The sequence below is a fragment of the Chiroxiphia lanceolata genome, chromosome 23, assembly GCF_009829145.1.
Source record: "Chiroxiphia lanceolata isolate bChiLan1 chromosome 23, bChiLan1.pri, whole genome shotgun sequence".
Classification (NCBI taxonomy): domain Eukaryota; kingdom Metazoa; phylum Chordata; class Aves; order Passeriformes; family Pipridae; genus Chiroxiphia; species Chiroxiphia lanceolata.
In genome coordinates this window covers 4,261,160-4,274,984 of record NC_045659.1, presented here as the reverse complement: position 1 = coordinate 4,274,984, position 13,825 = coordinate 4,261,160, and the positions used below count along the sequence as shown (strand labels likewise).

The 13,825-nt window shown below is 52.1% G+C and overlaps 1 protein-coding gene across 4 annotated transcripts in view; it reads right to left on the bottom strand.

Annotated features, from left to right (window-relative positions):
• Positions 1-13,825, bottom strand: part of OPCML (opioid binding protein/cell adhesion molecule like) — a 334,646-nt gene that overhangs the window by 300,323 nt on the left and 20,498 nt on the right. Inside the window, exons 1-2 of one of the 4 annotated variants that reach the window (XM_032709419.1) lie at positions 2,650-2,694; positions 2,047-2,237 (exon numbers count right to left, since the gene is read on the bottom strand). In XM_032709419.1, coding sequence (XP_032565310.1) covers positions 2,047-2,107 — 61 coding nt within the window. In that variant the 5' untranslated portion in view covers positions 2,108-2,237; positions 2,650-2,694. Of the gene's footprint in view, positions 1-2,046; positions 2,356-2,649; positions 2,695-13,825 lie in introns of those variants that run through there. The other 3 variants (XM_032709420.1, XM_032709418.1, XM_032709427.1) reach the window with 3 other exon arrangements.

Genomic DNA, 13,825 nt, shown 5'->3' with positions numbered 1-13,825 from the left:
CAATGCTGGGGCAGGCTGGGCAGGGAGGGAAAACATCCAACCTCTGCAAGCCGTGGAAAAATAAAAAGGATAGGAGACATTCAAACAGGGCAGGAAGGCAAAGCACCAAGCAGCCCAGTGCACCGGAATATTTCCCTTCCTCTAATGCAGGCACAAGGTTCTGCTGATGGATTAAAGGCTGAACCCAGACAAGCAAAGTGCTGGGCTGGTTTGGTTCAGGGGACATGCAAACCATAGCAGATATTGCTTCTTAATAGAAGTAAGAAGGGAAAGCTACAACTGCATAAATGCGGATCAGGAAGCCTCTCCTAAGTTACTGGGGGCTTAAATGCACAGGCATTTTCCTTCCCTGGCACACACAGAGGCCAGAGCCAGCCCAGGCCGTGGGCCAAACAGCCACATCCCGAGGAAACTGCAGCAGGGCACTGGCAAACAGCAAATGCGCCGTGTCAGGTCCCTGCCAGCCCCTGCAGCTTAAGGACATCTTGATGACAGCCCATCAAGTGTCACACGTCCTCCCACTTGGCCTGCACGGCTGCCTTCCATCGACTTCTTTGCAATTTCAGCCCAGAGAACCTCGTGAAAGAGCCAAGGCTCTGCTCAGCTCAGCATTGGTGAGGCACATCTGCCCCCACACCAATCTTGCTCTGTCCCCTATCTTGCTCAAGAGCTTATTTTCAATAAAAAACCCCCTTTGCATTCACAAAAGTCAGGCAGCTCTCGCAGCCACACCATCGTTCATCCTCGTGCTCACGTGCTAAACTATAGGTGCACCATTTTGGTTTCAGGTGCTGCTGAGGAGCTTGAGGCTCTGCTGGCAGGGGTCCTCCACCACCCTCCCCAACCAGGCAACACTCTCCCCAGGGAACAGCACTGACCCCAGGGCTATCACACATTCCATCCCCCTGCAACCCTACAGTGGCACCCAGCCCCAGTCCAGGGCCCCCTGTACCCGCTGATCACTCCAGCTGCAGCGTGACAGCAGGATGTGGATGGTCCCATGGCATGAGCCTCCACAAGCAAGTTTTAGCCCTCGTGTTCAGCACAGTTGTGGAAAGGGCTGCTTTCCAGCTGTGACAGAGCCAACCTCTCCCCAGCCACACACACCAACCCCGCACAGCAAAGCACTGTAACTAAACCACGGGAAGCTGCTGAAATTCCAGCCGTGCCTCTCCCTGCCCTCCCGAGCCCGAGAGAATTCTCGCCGGCAGTCAGGAAAAACACATGTTGGGTTAAGATCAGATCCGAGCCTGGCCACCCAGTCCCCATCTGCTTGCACAGGGACAGTAATCTTTTCAGCTGCTAAAAGTGCACATCATCATCATCATCAAAAATACCCCGGTGACTTCCTCCCCGCGGCGTTCAGCTCCGTGTCCTCCCCCACCGCCCTCCCGAGGATGCAGCGCAGGGCTGCGCTCGCTGCCCCGCGAGCACCAGCACTGGGTCCAACCCCAGCATCTCCCCCTTCATCCTCCCCCGGCAAGCCACGGGGACGAGGCCAACCCCCATTTCGGGAGCCACCTGCTCGGCTCGTGGAGGTTGCGGCACCAACACGGTCCCCCCGGGTGCCCAGATCGGGGCGGGGGGGGGGTCCATTTTCACTTTGTAAAAGCGGGCGAGGGGTCGGCACCCGAGTCTGCCCGGCAGGAAGCAGGGAAGCACAGGGAACAGCTGTGACAGATCTCAAACGAGGGAGGGCACAGCAGGTGCCCAACTCTGAAGGGAGAAAAAACTGCGTGACCCCACCATTTAGAGCCGAGGGGACGGACCCTGCCCAGCTGTGCCATCCCAGCTGCAGGTACCGGCACTGCTCGGGTACCAGCGGCTCATTGCCCACCTGGGGGGGTCCAGCACGGCTCTCTAAAACCCCCCTCACTGTGAGCCCTGGGCAATTCCCTGCTGCAGAGCAACTCGCTGCCTGGCTGCGTGTGCGCGCCCGTGCGCAATGTGCACCAAGTCCGGGTCCCCCGCGCACACCCCGCACGGCTTTCCCACCCTGCGAGCCCACAGCCCCCCATCCGCCGGAGAAAAAGCTCTTCGCACTACCTGGGATGAAGAGCAGGGCAGTGGTGGCCGTGAAGACGATCCAGCAGGCAGGATGGTACATCTTGGAGCTGCGGTGGGCGAGCGGCTGATTTGCTTGCTGCTTGCTACTGCCGCCGCTGCTTTCGTCTGCGCTGAATTCTGAGCAGGTTTAAATCCAATGTTTGCAGAGGGAGGGAGACTGAGTTAGTGAGCTGGAGAGAGAGAGAGAGAGACGGGAGCAGGCAGTCAGTGTCTCTGCTTTTCCCTTGCACACGCACACACACACACGCACACAACTAGCAGAAGGAGCACCAGGCTCCGTGCGTGCACAGGGAGCGCAGACCTCCTACCAGGCACCCATTGGTTCAGGATGCTGACTGACACACGCACACTTGCTCTTCTGCGGGTTTCACTCCGCAGCCAGGGAGTTAAATGCAGGCATCGACCCCCCGAGCATCCCTCCCAGCACCAGCTGGTGCCCGGGATGGAGGGAGCTGCCCTGCACGGGGACAGGCACAGTCCCACCGACTCCTCCTGCACCAGCTGCCTGCAAAGCGGAATTTTTCGTCCCCCACGCTTTAGCCGACTGGTGGGGCAGCCCCAGGCTTCAGCTCCTTGGCTCACCCTGCTCTCTGCTCCCCTCCCTGGGAAGGCACCAGCAGCTCTGCCTGCTGCTGTGAGGCAAACCAGGGAGCAATCCAAGCTTTTTAGCATGAGTGGGTGTTTTTCGCACAAAATCTCTGAAGCCGAGAAGCAGTCTTGCCTGGTTGCAAGATCCCAACCAGAGACATATTTTCCCTTCAGCAGCTCACAGAGCCCCCAAAAGATGTCAAGCTCGGGGTACCTGCTCCTACCTGAGCAGACCCCCTACCTGATATCGTCCTGTTCCCACCCAGGCCAAGGAGTTTTCCTCAGGTTCTCCTTCCAGTCTGCCACAGTTTCCCCCCCTGATCCCTCCTGTCCCCCAGACCTCCCCTTGACACATTACCACGCCCCTGCTGAGCCCTGAGCATCCCCAGTGCAGAGCATCAACAGCTGCCCCTGCCATGTCCTCCCCTCCCAGGGCTACCCCCATATCAAAGCATTTGCCAGTAAGGGCTTGAGTTTGCTGCATTGCCAAACAAAAACAAAAACAGGTTGCAAAGGTGAGCTTCCCAAAGAAATAGCACTTATTTTTGACATTTTGTAAACAAAAAGATGCTTCTTATTTTGCATTCATTTACTTATTTTGCACTCACTGTGTTAAACTCTAAGCATTTTTTAATGCTTAAAGTAATACGTTGTTTTGTTCAAAACAATCTCTTTCCCCACCAACTCGGGGCTCAAGGTCTTTTTTTTAAGTTCCAGACCAGCCCAAGAGTACTTTCAGCCCAATACTTTGGACTTCCAGCTAACCCACCACAGCTTTTTGGCACCAGCAGCCAAAACTCCTCCACATCCCACATCCCAGGGTTTCATCTGCTCCTCATCTTAGTGTCTGTGCCATTCCAACTGGGCACGCTCTCACCATCCTTGGATGCCCAGGACACACCAGTTTCCTGGATTCTTTTCCCTCAAGACCCCTTTTTGCATTAAACCATCATCCCAGGGAGTGCCTGGATAAGGGACACTCTGCATTGGGTGTGCACGAATCCCAGAGGATGATGCATCCACACATTAATTCCCCCAACCTGCTACAGACCTGGGACCAGAGCAACCACCAAACACCTGGCATCCGAATCCAGCCACGAACCCCTGATCATTCCTCCTCCCTCCTGTCTTTCTTGCCCCCATTTTTCTCACCTACTTGTTCCAGCTCAATGCAGACTAATCACAGAGACAACCACCACATCCTTCTCCATGCACATCCCTCTTATCCTGCATTATCTCCATTCAAAGCAGCACCAGAAGGGGCAGGAATAGTGGGTTTGGTGCACAAAGCCACATCCATCATGCTCTGGAAGGAGTTCCCTCACCCAGCAATGGATGAAAGCCAAGCACACACCACCAGGACAAACTTTCTCCAGCTTTTAGCCACTAATGGCTCTTCATTTTCTGCTCTGTATGACTGAACTACAAGTTTTTAAGAGCTTTTAACTCAACCATATTCCCACATTATCTGCTGTCACATCACCTACATCTTTAGGAATATGTTGAAGGAAACATGACTAAGGACTATGTTCCTTTAAAAGTTATGTTGTTTGCAGTAACCCTGACCTCAGAAAGAGCTAAATCATCTGATTTTTGCACAAGCACTGAGCAAAAACCAACGAGCCCAGTGTCTCCCTCAGCTTGGGATGAGGATGGGATATTTCTGTCCTGAATCTCCCTTTAATTGACACGCCAACAGCCGCCATCAAGTGAATTTATCCTTTGTTTCATAAGTATTTTGGGAAAACAGCTGCAAGAAGGCATTTGGGATTTCCCAGGGCTGCAAGGCATGTGGCTGCATCCTTCAAGGCCAGCCCAGGACAGGGATATCTGTGCCCTGAGGGGACTGAGCAGCTCTGGGGCTCAGCTGAACCCTCTGGCTGCAGCTCGTTCTCCCAAACCCACACAGCGAGCTCTGAATCCACTCAAGGCATAAAGAAATAAAGTTATCCTGGAGAAACTAAAGGAACCGAACAAAGAAATCATTTCTAATTAACAGAAATGTTTGATGGACTCAGAACAAACATGTTGCTCTGCTTTCAAAACCTGAGTTGAAAAGCTATATTTGGGTAAATTTCAAAACAACACATTCTTACTTTTTTTCCCCTCCCACCACAGTTTTTCCCATATGCTTTTTTTTCTTTTTTTCACCTGGCAATGATTATTACCCAAATCCAGCACACACTTAGCTGCTCTCCTTACATCTATTTTGGCCAATTAGGCTGGCACCCAAATTGCCAAGCGCAGGTCTGAGGGTGACCTCGGACCAGACCTTTGGTGCATTGATGCCTTTGCCTTCCCATCTGCAAAATGGGAACAAATGTGCTTTGATCAGGCAAACAAATCCCTCACTGCTCACCAGCTTTGCAGGACTGACCGGCCACTGGCCTGTTTCATTTGTTTGATTTCCAAGACACATAATAAAAAGGTGTATAAATATGTATTTAGCTGGTGGAGCTTTTCTGGGATATTTGGGGTTGTTTGCTTTTCGGTATCAAGCAGAGAATCTAAAATGCATATTTAGATTTGACAGGCAGCACCCGATCTGAGAGGAGACATTATGGTCCGCTGGGCACATTTAGACATGATTTTTGTGTGTGTTTTGAGAGGTTTTTTTCCCCAGCTGTCTCAATGCATATTCACATCTGGGACCAGACTAGTCTCTGGGGGAAATAACACATTGCCAGCGAAGCAGAGGTTTCCTCACCCTCTCCTTGTGCAGGCAGGGAGAGGGGGCAGAGCACCCCAGAAGCGGGAGCACAGGGTGAGGAGCATCCCTGCTCCCATCACAGATGCTCCATCATGCCCAGCCACACCCCCCCAGGTCCCAGGCACCAAAGCAGCCTCCCCTGGGGTGATCCCAGCTGGTGGACGTGATCCCTCCACAGAGTCCTGCATGACCACACACAGAGCTCTGTCTCCCTGCTCCCCCAGGCCCCGAGCCCACCACCCTTGTCCTGGCCACCTGCCCACCCTCCTTCCCAAACCCAGCATCCCACAGCCTGTGCACCCACCTCCACGGAGCCCCCTAACCCAGACCAGTCCAAGGGAACTGGATGGCACCTCTCCACAGGGCTGGGGCTTTGCAAGGAGCCCCAGTGCTGCCCTGATGGGTGTCTGCTCCCCTCGGACTGTGGTGAGCAGGAAGGGAAGCAGCAGGGCTGGGGTGGGCAGGAAGGGGTGCAGGGGGATTGGGGTGGGTTAGGGTGGCAGGAGGGTTGAGATGGGCAGGAAGGGAAGCAGGAAGGTTGGGCTGGGCAGGAAGGGGTGCAAGAGGGCTGTGGTGGGCAGGAAGGGGTGCAAGAGGGTTGTGGTGGGCAGGAAGGGAAGCAGGATGGTTGTGGTGGGCACGATGGGGTGCAGGAGGGTTGGGATGGGCAGGATGGGTGGCAGGAGGGCTGTGGTGGGCAGGATGGGGTGCAGGAGGGTTGGGATGGGCAGGATGGGTGGCAGGAGGGCTGTGGTGGGCCGGATGGGGTGCAGGAGGGTTGGGATGGGCAGGATGGGTGGCAGGAGGGCTGTGGTGGGCAGGATGGGGTGCAGGAGGGTTGGGATGGGCAGGATGGGTGGCAGGAGGGCTGTGGTGGGAAAGAAGGGAAGCAGGAGGGTTGTGGTGGGCAGGATGGGGTGCAGGAGGATTGGGATGGGCAGGATGGGTGGCAGAGGGCTCCGGGGGAACAGAAAGTACCCCAAACCAGCCGTGCCTGTGGTTTCACCCCCTGCCCTCTCCGCAGTGCCTGCCCCAGCAGCCCCCACAACCTCCTCCCGCCCCCCTCCCTCCTTCCTGTCCCCTCCCTCGGGGTGTGTGTGTGTGTGTGTGTGTGCTGTGCTGAATGAAAGGCTACCCTTTTCTCCTTGACATCTTGTTAGAATGTGAATACAACAGCTATTGATTTGCATTTCGTGCAAGTAGAGAAAAAAAAGCGCCTTTTTTTTCTCTTTTTTTCCTTTTCCTTTTTTTTTTTTTAAAAGACTCTCTGAACTCAAAGCTCCTTCAGGAATAAACAGGCTGGATGGGGCTTGGAGCAACCTGGTGCAGTGGAAGGTGTCCCTGCCCATGGCAGGGAGTTAGAATGAGATATTTAAGGTCCCTTCCAACCCAAACCATTCAGTGATTCTACAAATGAAGCACCAACCTCCCCAACCTCTGCATGGAGAGCACCAGGACCACCTGACCATCCTCCCCCAAAGTGCTGCTTCATCCCTACAGTAAATTATCCCAGGCTGGGCCAGCAGCACCCACCCAGCTCCATGGGGAAGGCAAACTGAGAACGATTAAGCTGGACAAGGCAACTAAATTAGCGGGAAAAGCCAAGGGAGAAGCAGGACCACACAGGTCCCCAACCATTGTGACACGGACAGCACCTGTCCTGCTGCCCCCTTCCTTGGGGAGAACATCCTCAAAACCAGGGCAAGCAAACCCAGCAAACAGAGATGCTCCAGGGGAGAGAAACCCAGGGAGGGAAATTGGGGTGCTGGCAGGAGTGGGTGAGGGTGAACAGCTCTCCATCACCCACCACAGCGGGGTGCTGGGGGGATTAATTAGCGTTTGTAAAGCACTTTGAAGATAAAGTCGGCTGCGGGAGAGCTCGGAACTGGGAACGAGCTGGAGGTGGGGACAGGGGACCCCAGCAAGGTGTGGTTTCTTATCTGGTGCACAAGCTGCAGCCCTGGCTGGGCGGACGCCGCGCGGGTTCACATGAAAGGCAGAACGGGAAAATTTCCGCAGCGCGGAAAAAAAAGAAAAATCAAGCTCATGCTGCTTGGGAAAAATGAGTGAGAGGGAGATGAAAAGATGGGATCTAAGTCTCTAAAAGCTGGAGAGACCTGCTATTGATTCTGGCTTGGGAAGAAGGGGTCTGAACAAGAGCTGGTGTGTTGTTAAGTGCACTTATCTCATCTTGTTAGATGGCAGAACGGGGCCAGATGGACAGGGTACTAATTCCCGTCAAGAATCATTACAGTCGTGTGCTGGATGAGGCACCTCCAAAGACTCCCTGTGAGCAGTGGCAAACATGGCAGCACCATGAGGTTGGGACCCCCCCCGACGTCCCTGGGCAACCTATTCCAGTGCTTGAGCACCACTTCCCTAAAACAGCTTCGTTACATTTAAAGAGAATTTCTTGTACCTTAATTTGTGTCCGTTGCCTCGTGCCCAGCCCCCTGTACACCCCCAGGTACTCCCAGACACCCCCCCAAAAACCAAAACACCCATCCCCCAGAGCGCTCCATCTCCTGGAGAAATCGTCATGGGAAGGAGGCTGGTGGGAAAAGCCTGTGAGGGAGTTTGCTCCCCTCCTCAGCCGTCAGGAGGATGGGCCCGTGCCAGGGAGTGATGAAACACAAGATACCCTCACACAAATCTTTGATCATAGTAATTATCCCTTGTTGTCGTGTACAAAACATTATCTCCACGCAGACATCAAATTCCTTCTGTACCACCCCCGATCTCCACACACCCCACTGCTCCTGGCTCCCCATCCCATCAGCTCTGAACACACTCTCACCAGCACCAGGGCAGGATTCCCTTCTCCCAGTCAATGGGTTGGAAATGAAGAGGGTTTTTTTGTCTGCCTCCCTTTGATCAAAATGACTGAACATCGGGGGGAAAAGGAAAGAAAACAGGGTAGAAATGATGCATCCCTGATCCATAAGCAGGAGATGGTTCAAGGATAAACTCAGGCATCGCTCACTGGCTGTGTGCTGCTGGGGGTTGGGTTTTCTGTTCTTTTTATTTTTTTAAGAGCAAGAGAGAAAGAAAACATTTTTTTAAGCTTTGCTCCTTTTCATTTTTCCCCGAGTTCAGTGGCTTTCCTCGTCAAGCCTCTGTAGCTCAGGTAAGAACAGAGGGCTCCAGATTAAAGAGCAACACAGCAGCAAGCAGAAGCCGTCAAGATAACAGAGAGGACAAAGTCAGGAAAGACAAAGGAGGGAAGTCTGCTTTCTGCAAGATTCCCACTTGCAGCTTTTATGTAGATTACTCCAGAAACGAGGACCAAGCTGCACATTTCAGACTCTGATCCCAACTCTCTCCGCTTGGACATGGGGATCCGGGACAACGAACTGCATCAGGAGCCATGGTCTCGGCAGCAGGGCCCTCACAGACATTTAATACACCCTGGATTTTTATAGATCCCTGGGTGGGTGGACAGACAGACAGCACGCTAGACTGACAGCTCTAAATACCTCTCTGCACGAGCGTGGGCAGCAACCAAGCGTGGTGCCTCCTGCCAGAGCAGCTCACGTGCCGGCAAAAATCCCAGGCGTGCAGCTCGTCCCCGCCCTCACTCCTCTCCCAAGGCCCCCAGCGAGACATGGGTTGGGAGAAGGAGTTGGTTTCATCGCCCCTGATGCCAACAAGGGCCCACCAGCTGCTTCCTGCAGCACTGCCCACCACGGGATGCAGTCCTCCCTCTCCTCCCTCGGCTGTGAGATGTCCAACCCTAATGCTTCTCCTTGGAACCAAAACCAACCTGCAAGTTGGGAGAAGATTTTCCTGGAGCCCCACTGCAACGCCAGGCACCCCACAGACTGAGGGCTCAGTAGGGTCCACGTCTCCTTTGAACGTGACTCCAGCACTGCCCTACTCCGAGAGTCCAGGGAGGTTCTCCGAGGAAACCTTCCCTGCCGACTTGTTTATAGATCTATTCTTAGCTCCACTTGGACTCATTGCAGAAGCAGCAAGGAGCCTTTCATCCCCTGACCCTGAAGCACCTTAAAGAATATGAGCTGAGCCTTGAGGAGAGAAAATATTGTTCTCTCTGTTAGACCTCTGACAGAGGGGTCAACCCACAGATGAGGCCAGGAAGATGGGCAGCAGGCCAGCAAGAGGAGCAGGGAATAGCAAATAGGCAGGAGAGGCTTTAGATGTGCACAAGGCAAGAGGTTGCCCATGGACAGCTGGGGCAAGATGAGCACACGAGGTGCATCAGAAATTGGATGAATTGGGGGGGCTCAAAGGGCAGCAGTACCAAGTCCAACTGGGGACCCCCCACCAAGGGGATGAGGGACGTCCTTCCCCTCAACCAGGAGCAGCTTCTGGGAGCGTTCTGGTGCTCTGTCTGCTCCAGGTAGCACCCACAAACCCACTGCCCTCTGCATAAGGTACTAGGAGGTGGAAAATATGTGACCAAGATCCCATTTTCAACCAGGAGCAGGAGAAGGGAGGCTGGGTGGTGACAAACTCTGTGCAAATGGCTCCATCCTTGGGATGTTCCCAGGGAAAGGACATCCTGGAGGTTGTGAAGAAGAAGCCACCAAACCACCATGTCCTCACTTTGCTCCTGGATGAAAACAACTGTATTTCCTTTGGGCCCTGTCCCAGAGCTGTGATGAGAACATCTCCTATTAAAGATGGGAGATGCTCATCACCCCTAATCTGGGGAGGGAGAGCAGGTGCCGGGAGAGGGGGCACTGCACCCTCGTGCAGCACAGAAAGGATTTTCCATATGCTGCCTGATCAGTTATATCAGTTTCTTAAAATGCTATTGCACAGATATTTCAGAGGCATCATGTAGTACCATCTGTTATGTTATATATTGCACCGAGCCCGGCCAATTTTCAGATCCTGTAATTTTATCTCCTCCATTTCATATGCGGCGCAGGCATTTTGCAAGAGGAGCCGGCGGGGAGCGGGAATCTGCACGGGAGGGATGGAGCGCGAGTAAATCGAGAGGCAAGGCCCGAAAATGGCAGCTCCCGCCCATCCCAGACACTGGAAAGGAGTTTTGGGGCTGCACCCCAACATTTTGGGTCAACCGCCTCAAAGCAAGGCCTGCCTTGCCCGGGGCAGGGCGCAGCTCTCTCCGTCTCTCCCGCTGCATCCCTGCCTCCAACAGCAACGCTGCAGGGTGGAGAGACGCCTCCGGCATCTCACAGATGTCCTTTTCCCTGCCTCCCCCAGCTTTTCCAGGCGGCACTATGGTCCCCCCATTCCCCATGGCAGCGAGGAGCTGCACCCCGGCACGTCCTGCCACGCAAACCCAACACCCGCGTGGCAAGGGATGCTGCAGCAGGGCAGCTCCATGCCAGGGTTATCCCCTCTCTTATTCCTCTTTCCAGGGAGCAGCAGGAGCAAGAGGAGCTGTTGGTGCAGCCAGCATGGGGCATGTGGACTCCCCATCCCTGGAAGAGTTCAAAGCCAGCTTAGAACAACCTGGTCTTAGTGGAAGGTGTTCCTGCCCATGGCAGGGGGTGGAACGAGGTGGGCTTTAAGGTCCCTTCCAACCCAGATAATTCTGTGATGCCACTCTGCATCTTGGCCCCATTTAAGAGTCCATCAGCAAAAACCATCTCTGCTTTGTGGGGTGAGCAGTGACAGGCCCTGACAAGCATCATTAAGGCAAAACTCCCAAGTTATCCTCATGGATAACTCCATGCTGTAAGAGCAAAGACCAGAGACCTAAAATAACCCCTGAGGTTATTGCAAAAAATTAACTGAAGCAGATGAGCAGAACAGAGATTGGAAAGCTCTGTCCTCTAAGATAAAAAGTCACAAACATTTGATTTTTAAAGTGAGTGCTTCCAACTCATCAGTCAGACACTGACACCGCTTTTATCAACTCCTTCTCAAGTGACAGCAAAGTTCGGTGCTGCTCTGCTCAATTTATTCTGATTTCATTAGGAAAAGAGACATTTAAAAAAAGCAGAAACCTTCCCATTTCCTGTGTTTTGCTGGCTCCCTCCTCTGGCACTTGGAAATATTTTTATTTTGTAATGGGTTTGGCCATGAAGTAATCAGAAACGTGTCCAGCGCTCTCCTTGGACCTGCTCTTCAAGACAAGCAAGTCTTGCTCTGACTCATCCTATGCTGCCAGAGAAGCTGTTTTTAAAAGCTTTTTGTACCCTTGCTGCAGTAATTAAAAGGAAAAGGAGAAGCCACCAGAAATATTACCCTTGCTACTGTCTAGTATTAAAAAAGTAGTCAAACACCCTTGGAGAAAAGTGATGCCGAGCAGAATTAGCAGCCCTTGAGCACATCAATGTCACAACAACCACAGAGGAAGATGCAAGAACCTCAGAGCCAACTCTTCAGGTGTTTTCTGCCCAGAAAGAGTTTCCCCTGACCGCCATTAATACGACATCACTTCAGATCTGGAAGCCCCAGGGCTTATTTTTCCACAAAGACACATTTTGTGGCTTTATTTGTTTTTAAATGAAGATATGACCATCTCCCATGGAGACCTGGCACCGTCTTGACAAAAGTTTTGGTGCCAAGCCTAAAAGTCTGCTTTCAGTTGCATTTCATTTTTCTCTTAGTTCATTAATAAGCATTTAATACCTCGGGTTTGTGTGCATTTAATATTCTCCCCAGCGCTTCAGTCTTTCATGTGAAAGGAATAATTCAAGTACTTTTTAAATATTATTTCGTTATTGTTCACAAAACACTTCTGACAGAAAACAGCATTTCCATTCTGGTTTAAAACTTGTAAACAGCCTTTCCCCTTTATAAAGGAATAAAGTGTGTTTATTCACCTACCAAATACCAGCAAGCAGAGAGCTATGGGGAGCCTGTTAAGTCCAGGAACTTGGTGTTCAAAAATAATAAATAGTAATGCTGGTTTCTCCATCTTTCCTCTCAAGTTTTAAGGACTCTTGGCACCACTGCCCAGCTCAAGCATAATACAGAACAGGTTCTGCATTAAAGCATGAGCTTAGTTTTTAAGGAGATTTATCCTTTTTCCCTTGGTCTGCAGCACCTGAATAACCTAATTGAGGGTTCTCTGCTATGGGTCATGTAATCTAAGCGGATAACTAACAGCAGAAGCAAGATTTGTTCCCAAAAGGAACTGAGGGTCTCATAGCAAGCACTTGACCTTGTGGTCATGGTCCTCTCTCTGCCCCAAAGGAAAATCTGAGCCCTCTGGAGTGGGGATGGATAGGGAAAAGGAAGGAGTTCAAAGCAGGAGGAGGGAAGTGTGATCAGAGCAGGGAGGAGGGTTGCCACTCCAAGGCTCTGCAAAATCACTAAACACCCTCAAATGCTGCTCCCTCCTTCCCCAGCACAGAGCATTTCACATCTGGAGAGTTAATTCTGCCCGTCAGTCACTCCCCACACTGATCTGGAATACCCAGCCAGCTACAGGCTACATAAATATTGACAGGGTACAATCCTAAATAAATAGATCTGCTCAAACATTCATATTGACCACTCTGAGAAGGCAAAGCAAGGCCTGGGAGAGAGGGAGTTTCATCCAGTCCCAAATTGGATAAGCACAGATGCAGACAAGGCTCTGGGTAAAGCCCTTTGCTCGTGTCCTAAACACCAGCTGGGAGATGAGGAGGGAAAGGAAAGCCCTGGAGAGACAAGGAGGCAAAATCCTTGCATGGGAATTATGCCTTGACAAGACATTTGTTTTTCTGGTTCTGTTGCCTTCTGGTCAAGTAACTTGAAAATTCAATAGTGTGCACAGAGAACTGGGGCAAGGGAGGAGAGGAAAGGCAGCGTGTTCCTCTGGGGACGATCAATCACAGGAGGAAGGCTGCCAAATCACCCTCGAGCTGCCCAAGTGTGTTTATGGATGAGATTAGAGAGCTCCTTCTGGGGATCAAAGGAAAGCTCTCCCCCAGGAGCATGCTTCCTTCAACTCCCAAATTCCCAGAGGACTCCTTTTAGAAGCATCGCCTGCAAATATTTTCTCTGGGAGGGTCACAATCCCTTGAGACTCATTAAGGACCTTAAAAGAAAACAATGCTTAATTTGAGGGAATCCCACTTCATCCAGTTTCGAGTCAAAACTACCCGTGGATGGCAACGTTGTGTTATTTGGATGCACAGCCCTGAGTCTCAGTTTCTAACCCAAAAGGTGAGCACTGGTGCATCACCACCACCCTGCGCTGTAATTAAACTGGAAATTCTCATTCAGAGTTTCAGCCCTTGTGCAGCCAATAGCATTCATCTCTCTGATATCAAGCCATGAAAAAGTAATAACTACAACAGGAGCTTGCAGGAGAAAATGAGCATTGCAAGTCATCTGGTTTGGATCACCAGAGTTCAAACCCACCAGTGGCTGCAGCCTTGCAGCTCGTGGCCCCTGGTAATGGGAACTTGCCTATTTCATGAACTCCGAAAGCAATCCAAAGGAGAATCATTCTTCATAATTGTTTTTCAACTTCTCCTCCAGCTGGAGGAATAATGACTGCACAATTCTCCTAACAACATGATCATAATC